At 35.7% G+C, this 11,253-nt stretch overlaps 1 protein-coding gene across 1 annotated transcript in view; it reads right to left on the bottom strand.

Annotated features, from left to right (window-relative positions):
• Positions 1 to 105: 105 nt before the first annotated feature.
• LOC106108720 (transcriptional regulator ATRX homolog) overlaps positions 106 to 11,253 on the bottom strand; it is a 22,720-nt gene continuing 11,572 nt past the window's right edge. The window contains exons 14-27 of the mRNA XM_013289981.1: positions 10,310 to 10,485; positions 9,447 to 9,568; positions 8,917 to 9,040; positions 8,160 to 8,231; positions 7,808 to 7,943; positions 7,332 to 7,509; positions 6,843 to 6,955; positions 6,268 to 6,376; positions 5,542 to 5,713; positions 4,791 to 5,003; positions 4,007 to 4,166; positions 3,064 to 3,185; positions 1,157 to 1,241; positions 106 to 281 (exon numbers count right to left, since the gene is read on the bottom strand). Of these exons, the coding sequence (XP_013145435.1) occupies positions 121 to 281; positions 1,157 to 1,241; positions 3,064 to 3,185; positions 4,007 to 4,166; positions 4,791 to 5,003; positions 5,542 to 5,713; positions 6,268 to 6,376; positions 6,843 to 6,955; positions 7,332 to 7,509; positions 7,808 to 7,943; positions 8,160 to 8,231; positions 8,917 to 9,040; positions 9,447 to 9,568; positions 10,310 to 10,485 (1,943 nt within the window). The 3' untranslated portion in view covers positions 106 to 120. The remainder of the gene's footprint in view (positions 282 to 1,156; positions 1,242 to 3,063; positions 3,186 to 4,006; positions 4,167 to 4,790; positions 5,004 to 5,541; positions 5,714 to 6,267; positions 6,377 to 6,842; positions 6,956 to 7,331; positions 7,510 to 7,807; positions 7,944 to 8,159; positions 8,232 to 8,916; positions 9,041 to 9,446; positions 9,569 to 10,309; positions 10,486 to 11,253) is intronic.

Here is an 11,253-nt window from a genome sequence, read left to right on the forward strand (position 1 = left end):
AATAAACGTAGAGAAGAAAAGGTATAATTTATATTTTACCTTTTCTTCTCTGTTTCGGCATTCACGAGATTCTCGTCATGGGGGATGGTTATATCGTTATTATTATTAAAGGTTAAGAGGTCAATGTGTAATATGTTGACTACTGACGCCCTGCTGCTGCACCATCTGCTGCAGCCGCATCTGCTGCTGCTTCTGCTGCCGCAGCCACGGCGGCTCGTACTGCAGCCCGCTGGAGCCGCCCAGCGCGCCCGCGCCCGCCCCCGCGCCCGCGCCCGCTCCGCCTGCAACACGCAACAAACATCAATATAACTCTTAATATTCTATACTATTATAATAAAGCGTAAACGCACATTTCTTTGTGGCGTAAGATCTCAGCAATCACAGCATATATTTGAATAATTCTTTTTTTAATAAAAAGCCCTACACTTACATCACGCTTTAGGCTAAATATTTTATCGCCATTAACTTAGGGGGTAAATATTTTGGATAAAAACCTTAATATGGGAAAGAGACCATAAGTTTTTGCCAATATCAAGGAAGCAAGGATGTCATCATGTCATGTCATTTTGACATTTGTAATTGATAATTTGACAAATGTAAACTTTAAAATAATATTTTCATAATTTCATGCGGATGAAGTCGCACGGGAACAGCTAGTTAGATAATAATCATCAGCTCACTATAAGATTCCCACTGTGCCTACGTTGAGTTAGGGGTGATTTTGCCATAATTTTACTAATATAACAAATTCAAAAGCTTAGATGGATGTTTGTTCAGTTTGTAGCCTAAACAGCTGAACAGATCTCGATGAAATTTGGCATAGACGGAAACGAAAGTCTGGAACAAATATGCATAATATGCTCACTTTTTTTTTAATTTTCACGCGGACGGAGTCTCGGACATAAGCTAGCACATTATATTCTTTAGCGTTTAAAGTGAAACACCACTAGACTCTCTGATTGTGTATATGGCGGGATTCTCTCTCTCCACATAGCCCACAGATGACATTTGAAAAAAAAGTGTCCTAGGGTATACTATGTACTATGTACTATGTAAATCGTTTTAAGTTTTTATAAATGCTATAATGGTTCTATCTTTGTTTCTTTCAATAGTACATTTCTATTTACTTATAGTATATGTCGTATTTTTAACTCACCTGGATTCATAACTGGGTTCATCATTCCTGGATTCATCATACCGGGGGGAGCGTACTTGTATAGTTCACTCATTTTCTGCATCAACTGGAATGCACCATTAAAACGTTAATCACGTAAAAAAAAAACAAACAATCCACATTCAGCAAATAAAAATGACTACATTAAAAAAAATCGATAACTTTGTTTTATATTTAATTGGTTCTTGGTTATAACAGACGACAAAATTATAATACAATATTTAACCAGATAAACCGGTTTTGGTAAGAAATAAATAATACTACACTATAGACAAAAACAATATTGGAGTAAAAACTATTAGGACACTACCAGACATGCATAAAAAAATATGTTGGCGCTAAGCAAAGGGACAGCACAAACATCGACTGAAACTTACGCCATAATCATATCCACCGAACATCTGAACAAATAAATATTTTATGAATTTCAGAATAAAATTTACTACATCTAATATTATGTCTAACAAATCAATTATCCACTATAGTAATGATAAAAGTTGGTAAACTTTAGGCCCTTCGTACACGTGTAAATCTATACTATTATAATAAAGTGTAAACACACACTTCTTTGTTGCCTAAGATGTCAGCAATTACAGCATATTTTTGAATAACTCTTCTTTTAATAAAAAGTACTACACTTCCGGTACGCTTTAGGCTATATATTTTCACGCTATTAAACTTAAAGAGTAAATATTTTGGACAAAAACCCTGGGAAAGAGACCATAAGTCGCTGCCAACATCAAGGAAGCAAGGTTGCCATGGTTTGTCATCGTCATGTCATTTCGACATTTGCAATTGATAATTTGACACATGTAAACAATAAAATAAAATATTCATAATTTTATGCGGATGAAGTCGCACGGGAACAGCTATACTATTATAATAAAGCGTAAACACACACTTTGTTGCCTAAGTTGTCAGCTATTACAGCATATTTTTGAATAACTCTTCTTTTAATAAAAAGTCCTTCACTTGCGTTACGCTTTGGACTATATGTTTTCAAGCAATTATTCTTAGAAACCTTAAATTAAAACCCTAATGTGGGAAAGAGACCATAAGTTGCTGTCAACATCAAGGAATCAAGGTTGACATCATGTCATTTGTCATTTGACATTTGCAATTGATATTTTGACAAATGTAAACAATAAAATGATTTTTTTATAATTTTATGCGGATGAAGTCGCATAGGAACAGCGAGTGTTTGAAACTGGCGATTTTTGTTACTAGGCGACTCATACAATATAATCCATAGATTTATTTATCAAGGCGCCGTGACAAGTCAGGTTTCTTCAAAAGTTCAAAATAGAGGAACAAATCCATACAATTTTAATTTTGTAAATACATTTCTGTAATCTGTACATTCATATGAGTTGAGTATAAGTTACGCGATACTCTAACGCATGGATATTAGATTTTTTATATCATAAGATAATAAGGAAGTGGTCACTGACTTCGCTAAAATAGCGAAGCGACTATTGCTAATAGAAAATGCATATGGGCTGGCTACGTTTAATAAACGGAGGCCGTTTAAAAGAGTGCATTTTCCTTTCCTATGCATATTCCATCAAAACCAATTCCCCTTACAAGAAAAGGATGGGAAGAAAAAGGGCAATATAATACGTTTATGTACGAAGGGCCTTAAATAAATTGTTTTAGTGTGTTTCTTATTAATATTTAACTGTATATCTATACTAATATTACAAAGAGTTAAAATTTGTATTTTTGGATTTTTGTATATATTGAAATAACTCAAAAACTACTGACCCGATATTAAAAATTCTTTCAGCGTTAGAAAGGTAATTTATCTGTGAGTAACACAGGCTATATTTTATATATATTTTATTTGACGCAGGTGAAGTCGCGAGCAACATGTAGTGTGATATACTCACGCCGGGGTTTGCGCACATCAGTGAATTTAACTCCTGTATCCGGCTCTCGCTGACGTTGTCCTTGCGTAGCATGGCGTCCAGCGCCGCGTATGCCAGCTGCTGCTGCGCCAGTAAGCCAGGCACTGGAAAACATAGTTATTTAAATATTAACAAATATAACGTTACTTGTTGCTGATCATATAAAATATACAAATACTAAAAAACATTAATTATTCGATTGCAATAAATATAACAAACTTACAAAGCTTTTAATAAAAAATTCTGTCCAGTTTTATTCACAAAAAGCTGGAACGACATTTATCGTATGATTTCTGTATTTCCAGTAATATTAAATAGCAGCTGGCAGAGAATCGAAAAATATAAAAAAAGACATATAAACTACAAAAATTGAATTAACATTTGAAAAAAAAAGGTAATAGTTTGTATGGATGTCCGTTACTGTGTATTGTGTGAACGGGGATATGCTTAAGAAGGATATAGATTCAAAGGTGACGGCTGATAGAGATGTACGGAAGAACAGTACATACTGTACCATGTGTGTGATAAGGACAAGTTTATGAAGATATATTAAAAACTAGCTGTTCCCGTGCGACTTCATTCGCATGAAATTATGAAATTTGTTTTATTGATCACATTTGTCAAATTCAATTGTAAATGTCAAAATTACATGACACGATGTCAACCTTGCTTCCTTGATGTTGGCAGCAACTTATCTCTTTCCCACATTAGGGTTTTCATCCAAAATTTTAACCCTCTAAGTTAAATGGCGTGGAAATATATAGCCTAAAGCGTGACATAAGTGTAGGGTTATTTATTTAAAAAAGAATTATTCAAATAAATGCTGTGATTGCTGAGATCTTACGCCACAAAGTAGTGTGTGTTTACGCTTTATTATATTAGTATAGATAAATCCTAATGATTGTAAAAGGGGTGGTGTACTGACTCATTCCGTTGTGCATGGGCCAGGGCGCGGGGAAGGGCGCGGGCGGCGGGCGGTTCTTCTCGTTCTCGAAGTCCTCCCAGGCCGCCTTGCGCTCCTCCTCGCTCAGCGTCTCCTCCTCCTTGTTCTCCAGCAAAGAGTCGTGCTCGTGGTACTTGTATATCTACAAACATACTATATTATTATATCGACACTTGAACATGTATATTTCTACTTAACAGAGGTGTCATTTGACGCTCATAATCTAATGAAATTGGAATGTCATACGTGTGTCCTAAATTATTTTTTGTGGATTTATTTGCTGTAAAGTTTAGCAAACTTATTAGTCAAAATACCAAATATAAACATTACAATTATTTTTTTTAAAATGAGAATGAAATCTGTTTGTTCAGTTCACTTTTAGTACACTAAACAAGTAGTACACTAAATGGAACTAAACTTCACTCTCATAAACAATCTTCAACGTGAACGATGCTTCGAAAATCAGAGGAAGTCAAACGCTTAGCGAATCACTACAATATACCAATCAGACAAAATTACACAAACTTCGCAAGGAGATCTTGTGAAATGTGAGAGACTACTTGAAGTCAAAAACTCACTTTGGAGGCGCACATAGCAGACCTCTGTTCTAACATAAGCGGTAATGAATATAAGACTTCCTATGTGCATGTTTGTGTGTATGTGCGTTCGTCTGTGCGTGTGTGCGTATGTGTGTGTGTGTGTGTGTGTGAGAAGGGAGAGAGCGTGTGTGAGAGAAAGAGAGCACGCGTGCGCGTGTGTGTGAGACCTGTGCGTCGTGCTCGCGCAGCAGCTCCGCGAACAGTCGATCGCGGGGCAGCGGCGGCAGCGGGCGCGGCGCGGGCGGACGCGGCAGGAACTTGTACAGCTCCGCGAGGTCGTTCTCCGCGTAGTGCCGGTCGATCTGCTGCTCGTCGATCACGCGCTTCGATATCGCCTGCTTCGTCACCTGACGCTCGTAGATCTTCTCCTCCATCGTACCCTGGACCGGCGCATTTCATTATACCACACGTTTAAACTTCAAGTATGGCGGTTAAAAAAATAACACAATCAAAAATGCCAATATCAATATTTGACATATAATGACATAAAATATCATCAACGTCCTTGTCCCTACAACTGTCACATCTAAAGTCACTCCCTTATCAACCATACCCTTTTTCGCACAGTCCAACCAACCTTTTCTAATTTATTTAAAAAGTAATATGTTCTAGAACAATAAACTATTCATTATCAAGAATACATATTGTTGAAGACATGAGAAGAGCTTGTTTATTCTTAAATCTAATGAAGTCTCTAGTAGATACGAATGACTTTGGTGTTTATTCACAGTCTCTTTCAATCTTACAGATTTTACTAACACTATAAATGCAAAAATTTAGATGGATATTAGTTATAGTTAGCCTAAACTGAATGGATGTTGATGAAATTTGCTATAGATGTAGAGAATAGTCGGGTATAAGACAGGCTTACTAGGAAGAGGTCGCGGGCGAGAGCTAGTATAACATTAGATATGTTACCATGGCCAGGAACCTGTAGACGTAGCAGGGCTTCTTCTGTCCGAAGCGGTAGACGCGGAAGATGCTCTGCACGTCGTGCGAGGGGTTCCACGACACGTCGAAGATGACGACGCGGTTCGCCGCCACCAGGTTGATGCCCAGCCCGCCCGCGCGCGTCGAGATCAGGAACAATCTGGATTCAAACATATTTTAACTTGCTATATGTGTGTGACATCCGGTTTACACTTGGCCAGTACATTTGGCCAGTAATGTCTATAAAGGTGTATCAATCAATTGACACAATGTGAATATAACTTGATCTTTGTGACCGTCACAACTGTATTGGCTAAGTGTGAACCGGACATTAAAAAAATATTTTGGTAATGTATCATACTAATAGCTTAAAGTTTCATCCGCGTGGTATTAAAAAGTGGCAACTAGCTTATGTGTTCTTCCAGAGTATGTTCTACATTTGTGACAAATTTCATCTAAATCCTTTAAGTCATTTTAAAGATATGTTACTACATACATCCATTAGTATTGTAATAACATTTAGATGGATGGATAGATTTAGGATATCTCCTGAATGGCTAAATTAATCACGATTATTTGGAAAAGATGGTAGAACGTAGTCTGGAAGAATGCCAACTACTGTTTTTTTTTATATTTCTGCGCTGACAAAATTCCAGCAAGTATATTAATAAAATGAAGTTTGCCTTATTCAAACGAACTGTATCAATAACTCACCTAGCTCTAGGGTTGTCTTCCCTGTTAAAGTTCTTGCACCATATAGATCTATTCTCGCAGGATATAGACCCATCCAGTCTAAAATAATCTACGCCTGGTGACCAGGAACCTGAAAATTAAACACAAAACATAAGAACAACATTAAAATTATATAGTAATTTTCTACATTACAAAACAGCAGGTCCTTCGAGCCGGATTAGGAAAGGCTATAATTGAAGGGAAAATAGGCAAAATGCATATGACGCCAAATTGTACCAAACTTTTTAAAATATAATTTCTTACTACAAAAACATACCTGTAAAGATTTTTTTTAATATAATGTGATTTAGTGGCGAAATTTAAGCATTAAAAAGTTTCTTTTTTAAATCCCCTCTCTTAGTTCTAAAACCCACACTATTGGTCAACTCAACTGTCAATAAATACATTTCCCATAAATTTTAATAGTCATAGAGGACCACTACCAGTAGACAACTTTTGCCGGAATAGAGTTTTTCATAAGGTATATGTCAATATATATAATAAAAAGTAGAATTTGTCATTTTACCATAAAAATGATATAAACAGGATAATCTTACCTACATGGCCGCCAAGTTTTTCATCTATACGACCCTCTTGTGTCGCCTCGTCAACTTTTGCTAGGAAATGCTCGATCAAGTCCAACGAATATAGAGATTGTGAGAATACCAACCTATAAACAATAACCAAAGTTTTTTACATAATATAAGAATCGAAATTATCTTAACTGAATAGAACAGTTTGAAAACAGCATCCCTTTAGCAATACTCTGTATAACGCATAAAAATATCGTTAGGCACCGTTAAGTAAAAAATGCACTTACGACACGCTTTAGACTATATATTTTTACGCTAAGGAAGCAATGTTGCCATGGATTGTCATCATGTCGTGTCATTTTGACATTTGCAATTGATAATTTGACAAATGTAAACAATAAAATAAAATTTTCATAATTTTATGTGGATGAAGCCGCACGGGAACAGCTAGTTTTTGATATAACCCATAGTGTATATTTGTTAAAAGTTTCAAACATTCAAATGATTACTCACAGCTTATCCCCGATGGCCTCGCACTGACGCAGTATATCAAAGAGCAGCACCAGCTTGTGCGAGTTGCGCATGTCCTCCAGCTCCTCGTCTACCACCAGCTTCACCCACCACTCCGTCGGGTTCTCGTTCTTCTCCTCCACCAGCTCCACTGACTTCTCTTCTTCTTCTAGATGTTCCGCTGTTAGAAGAAAACATTAATCTCTTGCCAAATTGGCAACAAGCCATTATTTTATGTTATTATGTTAGTCAGTAAAAAAAGTGCATAGTAAAGGTTTCTTTTTCTGTATAAATAAACAAATTTAATTTGATATACATATTTATATTACCATAATTTTTGTAATCAATTCTATTATTCCTGAGTCATTCTGGACCAAGGATTAATTTTTTTCTGTATACCTTTGATATTAGTTAATTTAGTTATGTATTTAGTTGAAAAGCAAGAAATTTTTTATATTTATATGAAAGGATAATATTACTTGGATTAGCTCTGGTGCCGCGTCGCGTGGTCACTTTATTTTTCCCTTTCTTAGCGGCTTTCTTCTTTTTATTCTTCTTATGGCTGTCGTCACTCGCATCTGAATATTCCTCTGAAGATTCTGCCGTTGAACTTTCCTAAGGATACAAGAAAAAAAAATATTTATTTGTAAAATACTATACAAAATTACACCAAAATACCTACTAACAAAGACATTAAAAAAATATATAGACTAGGAGTAGTGAACCAAATTTTTTACCAGTAATTTCTCTGAAAGGTACTACATAATTTATCTAGTCTGTAGCATTTACAATATTAGCAAAATAATTTCGATAGTAGCAAAAAAAACTCACTTCAGGCGTAGATTCATCATCAATGAAGTCAGCGAGAGATCCCTCTGAGTCTTCCTCTTCCTCCCGCTCCCTCTGAAAGTTTTAATATTTATTTTTATATAAATACTAGCTTTCGCCCGCGACTCCGTTCGCGTGGTATTAAAAAAAGAAAAGAGAGTAGCCTATGTGTTCTTCCAGACTATCCTCTACGTCTATGCCAAATTTCATCGAAATTCGTTCAGGCGTTTGGGCTACAAACTCTAACAAACAAACAAACATCCATCCATCTAAACTTTCGCATTTATAATATTAGTATGATTAGTATGAAGTATGAACTATGATAATTATGAAGTAAATTTCATTATAATTTGTATTTATGACTATGTGCGATAACTTGTATTTAGCCTTAAGTTTTTGATTGTTTTATTATTTCTTGTATGTTAGCTGAAAGTTACCCATAAATAAATAAAATATACGAAAAGTTACTCGATTTGATAAATCACAATATTTTCAGATGTTGCAACAGTAAAATTAGTAAAGTCAGAAAAAAAATCTTTACATATAATAAAAATGGAATGTCTGTTTGTAATATCAAAAGAAAAATCCAGATTTCAGGAAGATGATGTATTTGCGTTGCTGATAACGAAAATCGCATTTAAAAATTGTTTGTCTGTCTGAATATTTATCATATAAAACATGTATTTATTCTACTTGAAACTAAAGCATAATAGTAAAAAGTACTTTTGACCACTATTTAAAGTTAGTATAAAAATCATACCTTTTTCTGTTGCATAATTTCATATCTTTCAGAGTTATATTTCAATACTAAAGGATGAGTCCATATCCTTTGCAGCGATTGGAAGTCAGGGAAGAGGAATCCTGAAGACTTCCCCGGTAGAGGTCTGAAGAAAACGAGTTAATACAAATTAAAAGATCATTTAATGTCTTTGTAAATAAAAATCAATCAAGAAATGCTAGGATGCTATAAAAATCTTAAACACCAAAAATACATTTTTTTTTCTAAAGATTCACATGAAAACTTACATTTTATTATTAAGAATTTTGGTGCATTGTAACACTTTTAAGTTTTATAATAATGTCATAGTCCGACAAGGATATCTAAATTATGATAACTAGCACGCCCCTGCCAATGTCCAAAAAGATTCACTTTTCTGTCAAATTATGTTTTTTCCCCTTTTATGATCATTTTCTATGCCCATGTAAATTTTATTAATATTTCCTGATAGAACCTCACCTGCCCCGATATCCTTATTTGACTATACTTTTAAAAAGAATACAATTGTTTACCTTCTGGAGTAGTTATCGAGGTAGTGCTGGTACAATTTGATCTGCACTTCGGACAGCGTGATGAACAACACATACTCGTGCTTCGGCGGCAGAAACGGCGCCAGCACACCGTAGTCCCGCCTCTATAATTACATTCTCATATAGTTATCCAACAGACATGGTGGCTCAGTGGGTTAAGCACTTGACTTGTAATCTACAGGTCTTGGGTTCGAATCCCGCCATGTACCAATGTGATTTTCAAATTTTCATATGTAGTAATTTACTCGACTACGGTGAAGGAAAACATCGTGATGCAATCTGCACATATCGGTGAAGAAATTCAAAGATATGTGTGAAGTCAAACCAACCCGCAGTGGGCCAGCGTGGTTGACTATGTTCTAGTCACCCTAACTTAGGGTAAACCTACCCTAATTTAGGGTGACTAGAACATTACTCTCCTAACCATTAGACTCCTAACCAGGAGCCCCTCAATGGGAACGTATAGCGAGCTGGTGATGATGGTGATGATGGTGATGATCATAGTTATCATACTATATTTATTTAATAACTAGGTTTCGGTCCTGACTTCGACCACGTGGAAATATAAAAAATTAAAGTGAGTAGTTTTTTTTTGTGACTGAATGGCCACTGTTTGCCTTGAAGAGGCATTTACAGATTCACCAGGCTTGAGGTAGCGGAGCGCAGATGGCACTTAGCCTAAACCTCGTTTATGAGTAACTAAGCTCGAGAGCTCCCTCAGGAGCCTGTTACTTCGTTATTATTACCGGATTGGGAGATCACAGTGAGTAGCCTATGACCCTTCTTCCAGACTATTTACATCTCTAACAAACATCCATCATGTTTCGTCATTGTTATTGTGTTACCTGTACAGCGCCATCAAGCATCTTATGTAGAACGTGTGAACGTCGCTTCATAATGCGGATGTCGTGCTCCGTCGAGTCGGTGTACTGTCCGTTGGTGATCGGGTTCACGAAGCGGTTCAAGTACTCGTTGTACTTTCCCAGCAGGTTCGGCTTCACGAACTGCACCATGCAGTAATCTATAAAAACAATTATCGTTACGTCTATACCAATATAAAAAAGCGTAAACACACTACTTTGTGACATAGGATGTCAGCAATCATAGCATATTTATGAATAATTCTTTCTTTAATAAAAAACCCTCCGCTTACGATACGCTTTAGGCTATATATTTCTGCGGTATTAAATTTGGGGGATAAATAAATTGGAAAAATCCTTCATGTGGAAAAGGGACCATAAACTAAATAATTAAGGAAGCAAGATTGCCATGGTTTGTCATCATGTCATGTCATTTTGACATTTGCAATTGATAATTGGACACATGTAAACAATAAAACAATATTTTCATAATTTTATGCAGATGAAGTCGCACGGGAACAGCTAGTTTAAAATATGCTAGTAGCTGGCACACTTGTATGCAAGCTACTGGCACTCTCCAACAACAATATGGAAGTTAAATTAGGCAAGTACACATCATTTTTTTTTGTCTTTTTATTAAAAAAATGAGATACGTTTTATACAAGAGTTCTGTTGAAAAATAAACAAATTTGCTATAGTTCTAAAATCAATTTCCGTGTGTTAATCTGTGTAACTCAATATCTTTGTATTTTTATCTTATTTTATTCTTTCACTATTGTACTGCTTAAAATAAAGGTGTTATTCTTAAATCTATACCGAGTTATTAATTAAAATCTAACATTCATCCACTTGCCCTTATCCCTTATGGAGGGTCGGCACAGTATGTGCTGCTCTTCCATACATCTCTATCAGCCGTCATATCTGAATCC

The sequence above is a fragment of the Papilio polytes genome, unplaced genomic scaffold (assembly GCF_000836215.1).
Source record: "Papilio polytes unplaced genomic scaffold, Ppol_1.0 DF821400.1, whole genome shotgun sequence".
Lineage (NCBI taxonomy): Eukaryota > Metazoa > Arthropoda > Insecta > Lepidoptera > Papilionidae > Papilio > Papilio polytes.